This window comes from Poecile atricapillus, chromosome Z (genome assembly GCF_030490865.1).
Source record: "Poecile atricapillus isolate bPoeAtr1 chromosome Z, bPoeAtr1.hap1, whole genome shotgun sequence".
In the NCBI taxonomy this organism is placed as follows: domain Eukaryota; kingdom Metazoa; phylum Chordata; class Aves; order Passeriformes; family Paridae; genus Poecile; species Poecile atricapillus.
This window is the reverse complement of record NC_081289.1, coordinates 110,119,969-110,135,859: the sequence shown is the minus strand read 5'-3', so window position 1 is coordinate 110,135,859 and position 15,891 is coordinate 110,119,969. Positions and strand designations below refer to the sequence as shown.

The 15,891-nt window shown below is 43.2% G+C and overlaps 1 protein-coding gene across 3 annotated transcripts in view; it reads left to right on the top strand.

Moving 5' to 3' along the window:
• Positions 1 to 10,641: 10,641 nt before the first annotated feature.
• LOC131573054 (transducin-like enhancer protein 4) overlaps positions 10,642 to 15,891 on the top strand; it is a 97,843-nt gene continuing 92,593 nt past the window's right edge. For all 3 annotated transcript variants that reach the window (XM_058826633.1, XM_058826634.1, XM_058826632.1), the window contains exons 1-4: positions 10,642 to 10,828; positions 11,257 to 11,354; positions 12,481 to 12,544; positions 13,927 to 13,971. In XM_058826633.1, the coding sequence (XP_058682616.1) occupies positions 10,784 to 10,828; positions 11,257 to 11,354; positions 12,481 to 12,544; positions 13,927 to 13,971 (252 nt within the window). In that variant the 5' untranslated portion in view covers positions 10,642 to 10,783. The remainder of the gene's footprint in view (positions 10,829 to 11,256; positions 11,355 to 12,480; positions 12,545 to 13,926; positions 13,972 to 15,891) is intronic.

Below are 15,891 nucleotides of genomic sequence, written 5' to 3'. Positions count from 1 at the left end.
AGTGTGCTTCTAGATACGGTTACCAGAACTGCGCCTCCCTCCATCATCAGCTCTTCCTGCTTAAAATGCTGCTAGTCCTGCACTGTCATGAGAATCTGCATTCTTCTCGTGACACAAGTTGTGAGCTCTAGCACTTTATTATATGAAATAGCATTCTAAACATTAGAATCCAAAGCACTTCTGTATGAATCAATTAGCACTCCAGTACTTGACCTCTTAACTATACTGCAGTCTGTAATTTGATAGTTATCATTAGCAGACCATACAAAACTAGTACAATAGATGTGTTCACACTGCTCTCTAATTCAGAGTAATAATCTTTCTACAATTGTGTTCACTGTTGTTCTTTTAACTGCAGGGAAAAATAGAAATACATCAATGCAATTGAATGAATTCAGTATTTACCTCTCTCTTGTCATCTCATATTAAGAAATTACAGAGCATTTTTCATAATATCTGTTTGTTAAAGCCAATTGTAAAAGGCTGGTGTAGAAAATAAGTGCAGAACATTTAAACAAAAATATCCATGGAGTTTGGTACATACACAACTTTCATAAAGTTTTCTGCTGGGTTACTGTATTAGGAGTCTCAAAGCTTCCTCCAGTTAAGGTAATTCATTGTTTATATTAGCACATATGCCTTAACAACATAAAGTACATTTCCCACAGATCAGTTGATAAGAAACAACATAGAGAAAGGATCAAGGAATCTGTTACAGACTACTTAGTGAAGCTATGACTACAGTAGTCGCTGCTGAAGTCAGTGAAAGGACACCAGCACAACACAATCCAAGGAAAATGCAAGCTGATATAGCACAAAAGATTCTTTGTTTAAGAGCTGCAAAAATTTCCAGCAACTGTCTAAAAATGCACAGCATAAGAGGATGCAATTAAATAACAAAACAAATCCAATCTAAAAGACAATCATTATAAACTGGGTCAGGGACATTTTGTTTTAAGTGCACACAATGACTTTTAAAGATATTTCTTTAGAAGGCGAGTGGGATGATGACCAAGGAGCTAGGAAAGGGCTACAGCTTACTATCTATGGCCTACACTGTGTACTCTCTGTGTTATCTTTGCAAATGGAGATCTGCACAGTTAACGTCAAGAAGGGATGAATGGACTGAAGGAGGAAGTCCTGTGGAGACAGAATGATGGTCCTGTTTTGGCTTTGAAGAATGACAGAATGGCAGAGTCCAATGACTGGAACTTTGAAGGACACCATAACAAAGAAAAATTAACTTTTGCCTTACTAAGAGTTATTTGAATTGTAAAATGCACACTCTGCATATGTTAACATGCTCAATTAATTACATGATAGGACATGTATGATTATTTTACACAACTCCCTATCTGTATCTGCTACATATAGCACAGGAGGAGGGGAATAAGATTGCAATGTATATAAGAAGGGTAGAAATTTCACTTAGGAGGAAAATCAACAAGACTTGAGACAGAGGCCTGGCTAGTCTCCTCCCTTTTTTTTTTTGAGGAGGCATGCCTTCTTGGTAAGTTTCTAATTATTATTACCCAGGTTAACACAATATTACTGTTATTGTTAGAGTTCTATCCCACCTAATGCACTTGTAAACAGCAATTCCAAATCTGGATGTTGCTTCAATAAACTGCAATATTCATTTAGCTTTGTTCCCAATGTTCTTGAATAATATGACCAGACCTATAGAGCCAGATTGGTTCATCACACTATTCATGAATCTGTGACTGGACAAGTTCTTATTGAACATGACCTGACCTATAGCATTGAATTGGTAAACCACATTATTTGTGAATCTGTGGTCATGGAACATCCTATGATGAATGTGACCACAGATTTTAGTGTCAAATTAGTTCTAATCAGGAATTATGTCCAGTTCACATGCAACCCTTCTGAATTCTGAGGACCAGCTGGAAAGCAAGAGTGTTTATTTTCTGCCAAATTTCTTAATTTTGATGCAAAAAGGGCTAATAAAGTATTATGGAGAAGTGACACATTTGATGGACGAGTGGGTTCTGAAAAAATCTATTATCAATTACTTTTTAGTGTTTGGTTCTAGTCTGGTAATTTTTATTTGAACAGGCCACATGTTAGTGTGGTTTTGATTGAAAGAAGTGACTGACTGTTCTTAAACAGGATAGTACTAATTTGTTATCTTCAACTTTATCCCTCTTTCTCTGTTATGTCAGGTGCTATTATAAAATTCAGGGGGGGAAAAAAAGTCATAAAAAAAAGTTTGTTTAGTAAATTACTGTTTTGTTTTCAGCAAGGTCACATCAAGTTGAACCCAATATATCTTGCAAGTTATTCAGAAAATAAGCAATTTAATTGCCCCTCAAATTTACCCCAAATCAGTTTGACCCTGTGGGTTTTATCCTTTCTCTCTTTTATACTAGTGTTCATCCAAAGCAATGCTATATAACCTGATGGAGTCACTTGAGCTATAAGCAAGTAGGGAGTAAATCTCCATTCATTGTTTCCTTAACTAAACTTTACAGAGGTTCACGAGATTGCCCTGTTGAAAGGATTTGTTATCAGGAACAAAATGTCATTGTTTACCTTTCAGACAGGTGTGGGTTAAAGGGCTGGCAGATACCTGGAGTACCTCGAGAGACAATCACTGCACACATACCCAGTTATACAAATAGGAGTCATTCAAATAACAACCATTTCCTCATTACTTTATTTAGTTATGGTTTGTGAATGTCCATTTGTCAGTACCCAGTGAAGAGAACTGCATTGTTTGAGTTCAGTTTTCATGGAAATCAGACTGACTCCAACTATAAAGCATACTTAGAACAGAGTCTTTTTCCACTTACAGAACCCACTCTTCTCTATTCCAAAAGAGGGACAATGGCTCTCCATTCCACAGAAGATACTTTGGAGTCCCTGCTGGGCTTCTCTTTTGTATTAGGGGCAGGAAAGAAAACTGTGCCAAGGTCAGGAAAGACAAGGCTGTAACACAGGAGAGCATGAACTCTCAACTCTCCAAACCTATATGAGCAGGAGTAAAAGAAAGGTAACCTCATACATGACTTTGACATAATCTGATGTCTTGGCAATGTTTCTCTGCATCACTGCAAAATATGCATATAAGCCACAAAACCCTAATGTTGATCATTTTCTTGAAGAAATGACTCCAAGGATACGTTCAGGTCCAGGTCATAAATATTACCCTGTCCATACAGGGTCATTCTATATTAATCCATTAAACACAGAAATAGAAGCAGAATGTGTTCAGTGATTCTCAAAATCCACATACTGTTCAAAAGTTTCAGTGCGGAAATACACTAAAAATTCAAAACTGCTTGCACTGTAAGACAGGAAACTCACATTTCAACTAACAGACTTACCTGAAGTACATAATCTCCACTACTTCAGTTCTGAATAACAACTGGAGTGGAATTCTTCTTTATGTTCCTTAGGAAGCAAAAGTGTATTTAGAAAATAATTCTGGTTGTTCATTAGATAAAAACACATTGCCATAGAATTAGTTTTCCATGGGTTTAGAAGAAAAAATATATTTACAGCAGCTATTTGTTGAATTCAGTCTCTGCTAAACACATTTATCTGTATCACATAGTAATTCCATAGCTACTATAAGAGGTGTGCACACCTTTATTCTGAATGATGCTCCTATGGAAGGTCTGAAGGAAATAAAGCTGCTTCACAATACATAGATCTTAACGCCTGATTTCTGTGCTGGTGGAGTCTGCAGTAAAATGATATCAAGCAATTCAATTTTAATATATAATTGAAAATAAAAAGAAATTATGTCTTCACCTTTTCATAGCAACTAGGAAATTTGCTGTATAGGATGAGAAAAGGAAAAGCACAAAATCTTATTTACACTCTGAAAATAAGTTAAAAATATTTTTTGAGGTTATGTGTTAGATAATATTTTTGTGATGCTCAGTTTACTTAGTTTTGCCACAGTTAATGCTAATAGAGCCACTATAAACAACGTTAAGCTACAGACATACTATACCCATTTAAAATTATTTTTCTTTCTTTTGGCCTCTTATCCTTCACTATGAAGTACCCTTTCCCCATCCTACTGAAAGCACATTGAACTTGTAGAATTAAATTGGTTTGTACAGTTCTCTAGAATGCCCAAACATAAATAATTTGAAAATGTTAAGTTCCAAACTGGTGGTTTCTCTTTCATCAAAATTATATAACAAAAAACCCATTTTCAACTTAATTATTTACTTTTGAAAAGCTAAAGTTTTGAAAACTGTGGAAGAGTATTTATTGCACCTAGGAGCACCTGAGTTGAAGAGTTAAATAATTTGATTTATTTAATAATTAGTATGTACCAGAGACTAATAATAAATAGTGACATTTGTTCACGGTATTGCAAGGGCTGGGAGAACTTTCTTTACCTTCAAGGCCACAGACTGCATCTTGAGTAGCAGGAAGGCATGCTAAGTCCATTCACCTCATCTTCTAATATGGTTAACAAGCTCCTAACATTGCAGTAAGCACTGAAACCTGGTTAGAGATATTGAAAGGCGAGGTAGAATGATAAGCCATGTGTTCTACTATAGTTATCACTCATGATAAGGAAATCCTTGTTCTTATCCTGGGGGTCAATTCAAGGGAGGCTGTGTTGTGTGAGTAGTTGACTTCTTCCTTGTTGTAACTCTGGATTTTAGCACTTAGACCAGCCCATATATTTTCTTATGAAACCATCGGATTAGTTTTCTGGAAGCTAAGAGAATTTTGTATCTGATACTGCAAATCAACTGGTGGATTTTAAGTTACTGAGACTAAGGCGTTTCCTATGAATAAATGCGGTAAGAAACATTGTAATCTTATCAGGGGTATAATTTATGATGTAATCATAATCTGACTATAAGGTATAACTGAAGAAAATGCTTTGTTCAGGTCCAGCTTTGTCAGTTCAAGCCTTATTGCATTCATTTAATGTTTATCACAACTAAGAGTATTACCACCAAATATGGAATAAGCAGTCTTACAGCTATATGCATTTAGCAAACGTTTCAGGTCGTCCTCAGGATTTAAGTTGCTTGACTAGGTAGCACTCACATATTGAACATTACAAAAAAGCTAAAATACAACTTAATGATGGCATAAGACTTTATGAAACTCCTCTAAGAGAGTTTAAGTTTTCCTCCCAAAGAATTTGTTGTGGTTTGGCCATGGATGAAAATATTCATTACTATTAGTTCACAGATTTTAATGCAGAAAGAAACACTGACTAGGAAAAATTACTTTCATTTCAAATATCTGTCTGAGCTATTTTGCACCATGTAAGTTTTCAAATCCAGCTTCCAGTACAGAATAACTGAACTATTATTCTTCCTGCAGAAAAGAACGTCAGTGTACTTTAACGTAGGTTTTCCTGCCACATCCCAAGTGCAGCTTTTGTAAGCAGAACTGTGTCATTGTAAGAATTCTGCATGTAGTGAAGCAAACAGAAATAAAGTAAATTCATAACTCCAAACCACCAACGCCTATAAAAGAACCAAATAAAGTATGATTTTGGCAATGTAAAAGAAAAAAGTAGACTTCAATGAAAAATAATTTAGAACATGCAATATTCTTGTTTTGCAAGGGAGCTACATATAAATTGGCATATAAATCATTGCATTACACATAGTATCATAAATTCTCTTAATGTGCTTACCAGCAACAATATATTCCTAAGGTCACTAATGACTAATAGTAGGTAGGGAGTGTTTTAAAAACTTGCTGAGACAGGGTCACTCGATAGCACTTGTAAAATACCAGATCATAAACTGTGTGTCATGCTGTTACATACTTCTACCAGTAGAACCTGACTTAACACCATAATTAAAATTTTTAAGCAGAGAAAACTTAGTTTCAATTCAACTAACGACCTCATTGAGTTTATCTTTCTGAAAGCTAACACACTCACTACACAGTGAACTTAAATATGTGTAGAGATATAAGATCTACTCCGGGGCATTTGGAACTGATTATCAGTTTAACACTTTATTTTTGTGAGTCTCAGTGCCTGTGTGTGTGTGTGTGTGAGTATACAGCTGACAAAGTATGGTGACCTTGTAACTTGGTCCCAAAATAAACTGTAATAAGTTGCAGTGCTAGGCACAACTGTCTTGGTCTTCAGCTACAGTCATTCCAGACAGGGAATATGTAGGGTTACATATAAAACAGTCTCAGGATCGGGACTCTTTACTGCTGATAAAATCTGTACTAAGGTTATGATGTGGCTGTAAAAAACAAAAAAAAAAAAAAAAAAGGAAAAAAGAATCACAGGAGTCTGAAAGTGGGTTAGAAAACCTGAGCTGGAAAAGAGTGTTTTTTTCACTTATTCAATAAAGTACATATATAAGCACACATTGTTCTGTTCACTTCAGACTCTAAATTTTGAATGTAAACAAAAGCAGGCTAGTTCTGAACTACTAGAACTGAAATAACCAGTTGCCTTTCTTGACAAAAGGATGGATGTGATGTTTTGCAACCTCTGGCTCCTCTGAGATATTTCATAAGGGTTTTTCTACACCAGTCAAAACTCAGCACACTTTCTGTGCATACAAAACTGCCTAAATATTTCTTGCAGTCAATTCACTTATGAAAAATCTCCAGCAATATGTGTAAAACATTTAAAATCTAGCTTCTCCACTTCCTAGGTAACAGTACAGGTTATATAACCTAGCACAAAAGATTTTTCATAAAAGAAGGAAAAAACAAGGAACTTTAGATACAAAACAGCCCATATTTAAAGATCCATCAAAGCTGTGTCAGAAGTGACAAAAGATAGGAAAACAGACTGACAATGACATTCTGATCTTAATTCACATAATTTAGAAGTGGCAAGTTATAGCACACTTTCTCTTAAACTTCTGAGTCTCACAAACCTTGACAGAATGCTGCAAAACTACAAAAATAGACAGTGATTAGTTACATAAAGAGTTAAGTATATGGATATATACGTCTTGCTAAAGCTTTGCAAACCAAGCTCTGCCTTACTTTTAACTACACAAATTCACTTAAGGGCAATAGGCAATCAAGGTCAAACACTGGTAGAGCTTTGATGAACTTTGCTGGTAAACTGACCAGTGCAAGAAGACCAGAGATTGCTTTGACCAGAAAGCTGTATGCTTTTGCCTTCTTCCCTTTATGTCTGAGGCTCTGTACCTAATGCCAAACTCATGCAGGGCAACAAGGAACAATGAATTCTGCTGTTACATTCAGAACTCAGTTTCCTCAGAGATACTGTTTATTTTATAACTGACTTATCCTTCTCCGTGTTTTGGGTTTGATAGTGATATCCCCTGTGAACACCCATCAGGTTGCAAAGATGCTTGCAACTCTGCAGAGTGAATTGTTTTGTACTGTTCCCGCACAGCTTTCACACTCTTGGTGACAGCCACTTAAGCATTTCTAGATTTGGCAGCCATACTTCTGAGTGTCAAGACTTGCTCCAGGTATATGGTGATTGTCATCTATTTCAGAGGAGCTAGAAGTGCTCCTCTGTCTAGTGAGCAGTGCTCATGATTGATTTCTTTAAAGCACTTTTGGTGCTGGAAGATTTGGACACATGAGAAGCAGCATTTTCATAATTAGGCAGGTGTTTCATCATAAAATCTTTAAACAGCATTTAGAGGTCTAAATCCCTATGGAAATCTGATTATGACCTTGATAAATATGAAAATTACAGCAGAAACTACACATGCAAGTAGGCTGGAGGCTGAGTACTGCAATACATAACATGTAGATATTTTTGGTGGTATAAAAACAAGGTGAGAGGGATGGACATATTTTGGCCCATTTTGCACTTGCTATTTTAGGCAAAAATCTTTCTTCAAAAGGATTAAGAACCTATTGTGACAAACTGCTCTAGATGTTAATGATTATAGCACTCACCATAGGGGAGCAGTTTTGTTTACAAACTCCAGAAAAACAAGGAATTTCTACTGTGCACCTCTTGCACACTTGCCTCTAGGCGTCGGCAGAAGATGGATGTCATTACCACCTTCAAGATCACTACCACCAGGACTGTTCCACTGGATCAGTCCTTGAAGGTCACTTAAACGAGGGAAAAACCTCAATGGTAAAACTTTGGTGGCATGCCCTATCAAGGCCTCGAGGTGCTCAGAAGCTGCAGGCCTTAGCCACAGAGCTGTAGGCATTAGAGAATTTACAACCAAACCTGTAAGCATACATAATTTAGCTACCATCGTTAGGGTATTAATTGCTGAGTGTATGTTTTGAGACTATAGATTTGGTATACAGGCATCAAAAATGACATGACTAAACCACATCTATTTTGCATGCGGGTTTAAACTGCAGCTCATCAGGAATACAAACTGCTTGAAGGCAAATCTAAGCATGACAGACACAGAGAAGAAAAAAAACCAAACCCAATCTATGAGTCTATCCCTCATGTATGCGTCACTGCACAGCATTGTCTATAGCAGGGCTCTGCAGAAAAATTGTTCTGGGGTCTTTTTAGGACACAGCACTACTGTGTGCAAAATCGGGTTTTTTTCAGGGGAGTGTGTGTGGAATTAGGTGTTCACATTCCAGCTCTTCTGTGACAACCCTGCAGAAAGCATGCAACACTCAGGCCTGGGAAGGCACTTTATAAAGCCTGCTCCCCAGCCTGCAAAACGCAGCAGCTACGGCTGCCGCAGCTTTAGCTGCTTGAGACGAAGCCATAGTTCCTTGTCCTTTTCCCGGCACAGGTCGCTTCCAGGTGTGTTTACTGTATATTCCAGAGGTGCAGCGCGCAGAGGGCACAGCCGCCCTGTGAGGCCGGGACAAAACGCCCCGTCCAACACCAACGTGGCGTTACAATGGAGCACTTAACTACCAGGTGTTGAAGCGTTCCTCTTGCGAGTGGAGAACACCCCGTGCCTTGCCACCACTTTTTCGAGTAAAGGAGAAGCTCCTTCCGTAAAGCCAGAAAAGAAAAAAAAAAGAAAAAAAATAAAAAAAAAAAAAAGCAACAAAACTTAAATCACGTCGCATTCGGCGACTTTAGCGGGGCACCGCTCTGCACCGGGAACTGGGGGACCCGTCGAGCGGCCGGGATTGCCCCGGCGATACTGCCTCGGAGCCTCCCGGCGGCAAGCGCCTGAGCCGGGAAAGGCGGCGGGCACGGCGCGGCCTGCGGAGCCGAGGGCAGGCGGGAGCGGCCCGCCCCGCCCCCGAGGCGGGCAGCTCAGGGGCAATTCCCCCGCCCGCCCCCGCCGCCAACCCACGAGGGCAGCGGCGGCGCCCCACCCGCCTTTTTAAGGCGACGTTGCCCCTCATTAGCACCCGTCTCCGGCGGTGCCCGCGGGCGGGGCGCGAGGCGGAGCCCCCTGCCGCCCCCCGCTCCCGCCGTGCCACCGCCCCGCGCGGAGGAGGAGGAGGCGGCGGCGGCGGGAGCGGCGGCGGCGACAGTCGACACCGGCCCCACGTTACTTTGATTGACGGCTGAACAAATGTTTCCCCTGTTCGAACGCCGGCGCCGCGGAACGCCGGCGATCTGCGGGCCCCGCCTCGGGCGGCGGGCGAGCGCGGGCGGGGAGGCGGCGGGGAGCCTCCTGATTGGGTGCGGACCCGCGTTGCGTCAGGGACCCACGTGGGGGAGAGTCCGGGGCCGCCCCTCTGCCCGGGCCCGCGCGCCCATTTGTCAGCGGCGAAGTGATGGGCATTAGTGCCGAGCGGCGATTGATGGCAGCCCGCCGCCCATTGGTCGCCGCCACCGCCCTTCATGGGCGGGCCGCGGGGGGAGAGGCTTACGGCGTCGCGGTGCCTGATAGGAGAAGTAGTCCCCGGAGCGGCTGCATGCGTGCGGTATCGACATCGGGAGGACTGCGACTCCCAGGGTGCCCCGCGGCGGCGGTCTTCCGGCTGCTGTGAATATGTATCAGAATGTTAATGACAAGCCGCTGCTAAATTTGGTCAAAGGAGTCACTTCGGCAGAGCGTGCCGTGGGAGCGGTGCGGAGCGGCTGCTGGGCTGGACCGGGCTGGGCAGGACACGGCTGGGCTGGGCCGGACCGCGCTGCGCTGACGAGCCGAGCACAGAGCTGCGCTCCGCGCGTCGCCACTACCGCCACTTCCCGGAGTTTCGAAAGGCGCGGAGGGAAAAAGAGGAAAAAAAAAAAAAAAAGACATAAATAAAGCTGCCCGGACCGTATCGCATTTTTAAATCTTTCTCGCTCTTTTAATTTTTTTTTAATTAAAAAAAAAAAAAAAAAAAAAGGCGGTCGAGCAGCGCTAGCGGGGGAGATGCAGTGCGGGCGGTAGCAGCGAGGACCGGACCGCCGCACAAAAGGGCACCGCACCGCACGCACCCCCGCCGCGGCAGCGGAGCAGTCACCCGACCGCCGCAGCCACCGTCCCCGCCGGGGCTCCGCGCTCCGCTCCGCCCGGCGCCAGGAGAGCCGCCGGCAGCAGCAGTAAAAGTTTTCAGGAGGGGAGGAAAACTGCCGGCGGGGGGAATCTCCGGTGGAGCGCGCGCCGGCGCCGGCGGAGGGGCTTTCCCCGCCCTCCTCCACCTCGCCCTCCGCCGCACGGGGCTCGCAGCCCGCCGGAGCCCGCGGAGCGGCGGCGGCGCTCGGGAGAACCGGCCGGCGTCGCCCGCTGACCGCCCCCGGGGGATGTGGCAGCGGCCCCCGAGCGTCGCGGACGCCGCCGCCGTCGCGCCTCGCTGCTGCCGGCGGTGCCCCGCCAGCCCCGGGGCGGCGGGGCCGGGGCGTCCCTGCCCGCCGTCTCCGCCGACGCGCCTGCAGCCCTGATCCCCGCCGCTCCGGCCGCCAGCGCCCCCCGAAGCGGTGTGGATGATCCGCGACCTGAGCAAGATGTACCCGCAGACCCGGCACCCGGTGAGTGGCGGCGGCGGCCCCGCGGGCAGCGCTCCGGCGCGGGCACCGCGGAGTTGTAGCCATTTTCTTATTGTTGTCCGCCGCGCCGCCGCCGCCTGCCCGGGTCGGGGTTGGCTTCTTTGAGTTGTCTTCGCCCGGTGCGCGGCGGTCCCGGCGCCAGCCCCGCGTCCTGCTGCTGCGGCCGGTGGGGAGGGTCCGAGCGGGCGACATCTCTTCCAGCGGCGGTCCCGCACCGCCGGCGGACACGTCGGGGCAGCATCTCGTGGCGCTTGGGGTATCGCGCCTCCGCCCGCGGACGAGCGGGGACCTGGGGGGCTGCGCCTCGGCGGAGCCCGGGTGCGAGGGCCGCGGCGGTGGACGGCGGCGGGCGGGAGGTGGTGACCGTGCGAGAGGGGGAGATTAAAAGACCTGCTGTTCCTTGCTTGCAGGCTCCTCACCAGCCAGCTCAGCCCTTTAAGTTCACCATTTCAGAATCCTGCGATCGGATTAAGGAGGAGTTTCAGTTTTTGCAGGCTCAGTACCACAGGTAAAACTGCCCAGTCTCCCCGAGCTCCGCGCGGTCTTTCCTCTCCTCCTTTTCAGTGCCGCGCCCGGAGGGGCTGCGGGGCGGGGGCGCGGGACCCCTGGCGGAACCGGGAGCGGGGCGGAACCACGCCGCCCGGGCAATCCTCGCCGGCTCCTCCGCGCCTCGCTCCGCTCTCGACCCCTGGGGACGAGGGGCTCCCGTGGGCCCCAAGCCCAGCGGTTCGAGCAGATTTTCTTGTTTTGCCCGCGTTCCCTTTTTGGTTATTATTATTATTTTTATTTTTTTTTCTGTTGTTTCTTTTGGTCTTTCTGTTTACTTTTGGGTGCGGAGAGGGGGAGGGCAGGTGTTGATAGAAAAATATGTGTCTGGTTGGGCTCGTCCTGTGCTTTTCTACGAAATGCCGCTCAGGACAGGCATCTTGTCTTGGCTCGACCCCTCGCGCCTTTCATTGACATGTCAAGTGCTGATAACCTCTAAGTGAGGCGGCGAGCTATTTCATTATCCTTAGGTGGAAAAGCGCTGTGTCCTCAAACTGACAAGTGACTTCTGGCAGGATTGTTTAGTGGGCTTCTGAAAACAAACACTGAAGGTGTTAGTAGTTACCACGGTATTCATTAAGTTACGCACAGTATTTTACTTGCAGTTCTTTAATCTGTAATAGCAAAGAACAAAAATTCAAATCCACAAGTTTTTCTTCTTGAAGCGGTAATGTGCATTTGATTCTTCTGTGGGTCGAGTAAAAGAAGTGTTTCTAAAACACTTAAATAAAAGCTCTGAAACCCAAATTGCATTTTTTTTTGTTAGCAGCTTCTCAAGCTTAACTGTTAAAGATGCGTGCTTCTTGTGTGAACCAGTGTTGGTGTTTAGTATTTGTGTCAGAAAAATAATTTTCTGTGTATACCACATAAATGTATGCTGTTCTTTTAGGATATGAGTATGTTGCATAGTATCCTTTGAAAATGGAAGAGTGTAAACCCCCATCCTAAGCTCCCAAGCAAGAGCTGAAGTACACATTTGTATTTGGGTAGTGGAGAAATGTTTGAAAAGGGGAGCAGCCGGTGGTCAAGAGAATGTCACTTTAGTGTTTGGAAATACCCATGCTTTTCCCTTTTTGTCTCTTGAACAGTTTAAAGCTAGAATGTGAAAAACTGGCCAGTGAGAAGACAGAGATGCAGCGACATTATGTCATGGTAAGCAAGCTGCATAACAAATTCAAAATGTCTATTAGCCTGGTATAGTGAGACTGACATACATTCGGATTGCTGGAGGCGAACAGGAAGATTGTAGAAGCACTGCTGTTGTTGAGGTTGCATCAGTGATTCCATTATATATCAGTAGTTTCTGGGGTCTTTTAACTTGTTTGCAGCAGTCAGTATCTGTGTGAAACTAGCTTTTTAACCTTTTAAGCAATTGAGGATGTTTCTTCTAAATGCTAGCAAATCATATGTCCGCCCTTTTAAGCTGTGTGCAACTTCTGTAGTGTACCTGGGGATGATGTTTTCACTTTTGCTGAGTTGTCCAAATGGTCGTATCTCTGTAAAATGGTTTGGGATAGTATTTTTTCCTTTGATGGGAGTAAGAAAAAATTGTACATAAGCGCATGCAAATCCAAAGCCTACTTCCTAGAAGAACTGTTGCTCTTCGGCAGCTGAATCATTGTTTCATTAAATTGAGATTGTCAGGGATCTCAGCTGTGAAAGGGATTTCCTCAGTTGTTGTGGTCTGCCTGGTTAAATAATGTGCATAGAAAGACATCTCTAAATAGGTAACTGTGTGATGGATCATGATAACTCTAGAGGAGCTCTTGCTATCTCTTCTCTTGTATATTTTTGAAGGATTAGCTGTTTTTCATATGCGCATGACAAGTAATACTCTTGTATACACAAAAAGAGTAAATAACCTTGAAAAAATCTTAAGCAAGAGTACAAGCAAATTGTAAGGCTCACAGTTGTCATTTTAATGCCTGATATGCCTAAGTCTTGGAGATTGTTTGGTATCAACATTACACACTGAGCAGAGTTCCCTGCAGTACTCGGGCACAGCAGGATGTACTTAGGTTGGTGTGTCTGCTCTGGCCCTGAATTTCTATGGTCTTTCCCTTTTTTTTCTTAATCCCTGCAATTTAATTATAGGAATTTTTTTTTATGTTCTTTTTTTAATATTTAAAATATTGAATAATCGGTGTGTTAGACATTGCTGATCTGTATGTTTATATGCTTAAAGCACTTAGGGTGTTTTTTGGCATGTTTTGTGTGTGCTAGTGAATGGAATCTTGATCACTTTCTGGTTCTAATCCTTGACTCTGCTTGTGATTATTTTTCATGATTTTTTTGTTGTCTGTTTTTGCCTTATTTTACAACTATTCTTTGTAAATGTGACATGAAACAATGTAGATAAAGAAAAAAAAAATTAATTAATTCTGAAATATACTCTGCAATTCCAGGAACTCTTCAAGGCAAATAAGCGTGTGTAAGTCTGTATGTCTTTGTACAGATTTTGTTTCAGTCAAAGTGAATTTCAAAATAGTTTTCACAATTGCAAGGTCTAATAGAGTAATTTCCTTTTTTCTTAGTATTACGAGATGTCCTATGGGCTGAATATAGAGATGCATAAACAGGTAGGTACATAATTTGTTTTGTTGTAAGAGTGGTCTGTATAATTTCTCCCATCAATCTTAAAACAGATGTGTATTCTGTATGACTTGCCTTAATTGCATGCTTGAGTGCATCAGAATTTTTTTTCTTCACCTGGCCGTGAATTTTCCGTCTCATGTTTGTTATACAGACTCTTTGTAGTTTACGGTCTTCTCTCCCTGTTGTGCATTATTTGCTTGATTTTCAACATGCAGTTTTTACACATGCAGGCACTCCTATACTTCATAGGGAGGGTGTCTGTGAGTATGGATGGATTTGTGGGTTGTATCTTCCTTTCTGTCTGGTCTCAAACCTTTGGGGTTTACTTTTTGGGATGATAGCTGCATCATGAATATGTATTAGGAAAAGGAGCACATGTGGAAAAAAATGGTTTTTTTGGTTAGCCTGGGCTGATTTAAGCTGGAGCTACAAATCCAGTTGGTGTTACAGCTGTGGTGATGTTTCCCTCAGGCTGCTTACTTGGACTTCTGTCCAGAACCATTATGTTAGTGTCTCAAACACAAAGGAGTAAATGAGCTTTCTGTGAGGGTGTAAACATAGAATCATAAAATGGTTTGGGTTGGAGGGGATCTTAAATGTTGTCTGGTTCCACCCACGTGCCGTGGGCATGCAACCTTTCACTAGAGCAGGTTACTACTAAAAGCCTTATCCAGCCTGGCCTTGAGCATTGCCAGGAATGGGGCATCCTCAACCTCCGTGTTCCAGTGCCTCACCATCCTCACAGTAAAAAAAATTATCATATTATCTAAACTAAACCTGCCATGTTTTCAGTTTAAGGCCATTTCCCTTTGTCCTATCGCTACATGCTCTTGTCAAAGGCCCTTTACAGCTCTCTCGTAGGCCCCCTCTAGATACTGGAGGGTTGCTATCGGTTCTGTGCCTTGAAGTCTAGCACTTAGGCTAGCAAGAGATTAGTCAGCTAGAGCATGCTAGTGTAAATTAGTTTCTTATTTGATAATGTGTGTTTTCTAACCTTCTCTAGGGGAGAATGAATTAAACATCTGACCTCTTTTCCAGTGAGGGAACTTTTTATGTAGTGGAGTTTAATACTGACGACTCATTTTAGCAAATGGTTGAGCAATTCACTAGCATTGCTGGGGAGTGTAAACGGCAGGAATAAAGAAATGATTGGGTGGGAGAAGAGAGATCACCTGAAAATTGGTTTGTATGCACTTCTGTTCAAAGTTAGGGATTTGGAACCTCTCTGGGTTTGAAAATAGGATTTCTTTATCTTGTTGACAGCAGACATAGAACTCAAAAATTTTTTCATGTTATTTATTATATTGTGTATTCCATTAGCATCTCAGTACCACAGAACTTTTTAGGGCTGTTTTTGCTAGATGGCATACATATGGAGACACTGGGATTTCCTGCCTCAAAGCGTTTTGCATCTGCAGCTCCAAATTTACGGAACCTTGTACATACAAGTTACTTTACAGACATAGTAGATCTTTTTAATTCTCCTATGGGTCCTTCTCACAGGTACCACAATACTCAACGAACACATTTAACAAATGGCTGACAGGAAAAGGCAATGATTGCATCAGATCAGATTGTACACGCATGCTAGACTCTTTGGGCCTGATCCTTGTTGTGTGTGCTGGTGGAAAGATTGGTCACTGACTCTAAGAGATGTTGGGTCTGTTCTCAAATTAATATCAAGATTGTTTCAGGTCCCATTAGAGTAAAACAAAAATCAAAATAAAACCAAACAAGGCCTCAAGCAGTAAAGCTGTAGATGTGGAAACAATTCACAAAGACCAGAGTCTTTACAGGCCACCTACGTAGAAAATTCTTTCAGGCGTTTGAAAGCAAGCATCGCAGTTAAACTTGTTTATATTTCTAGATACCCCGTTTTTACAGCAGTACTTTAGAGTTAGACT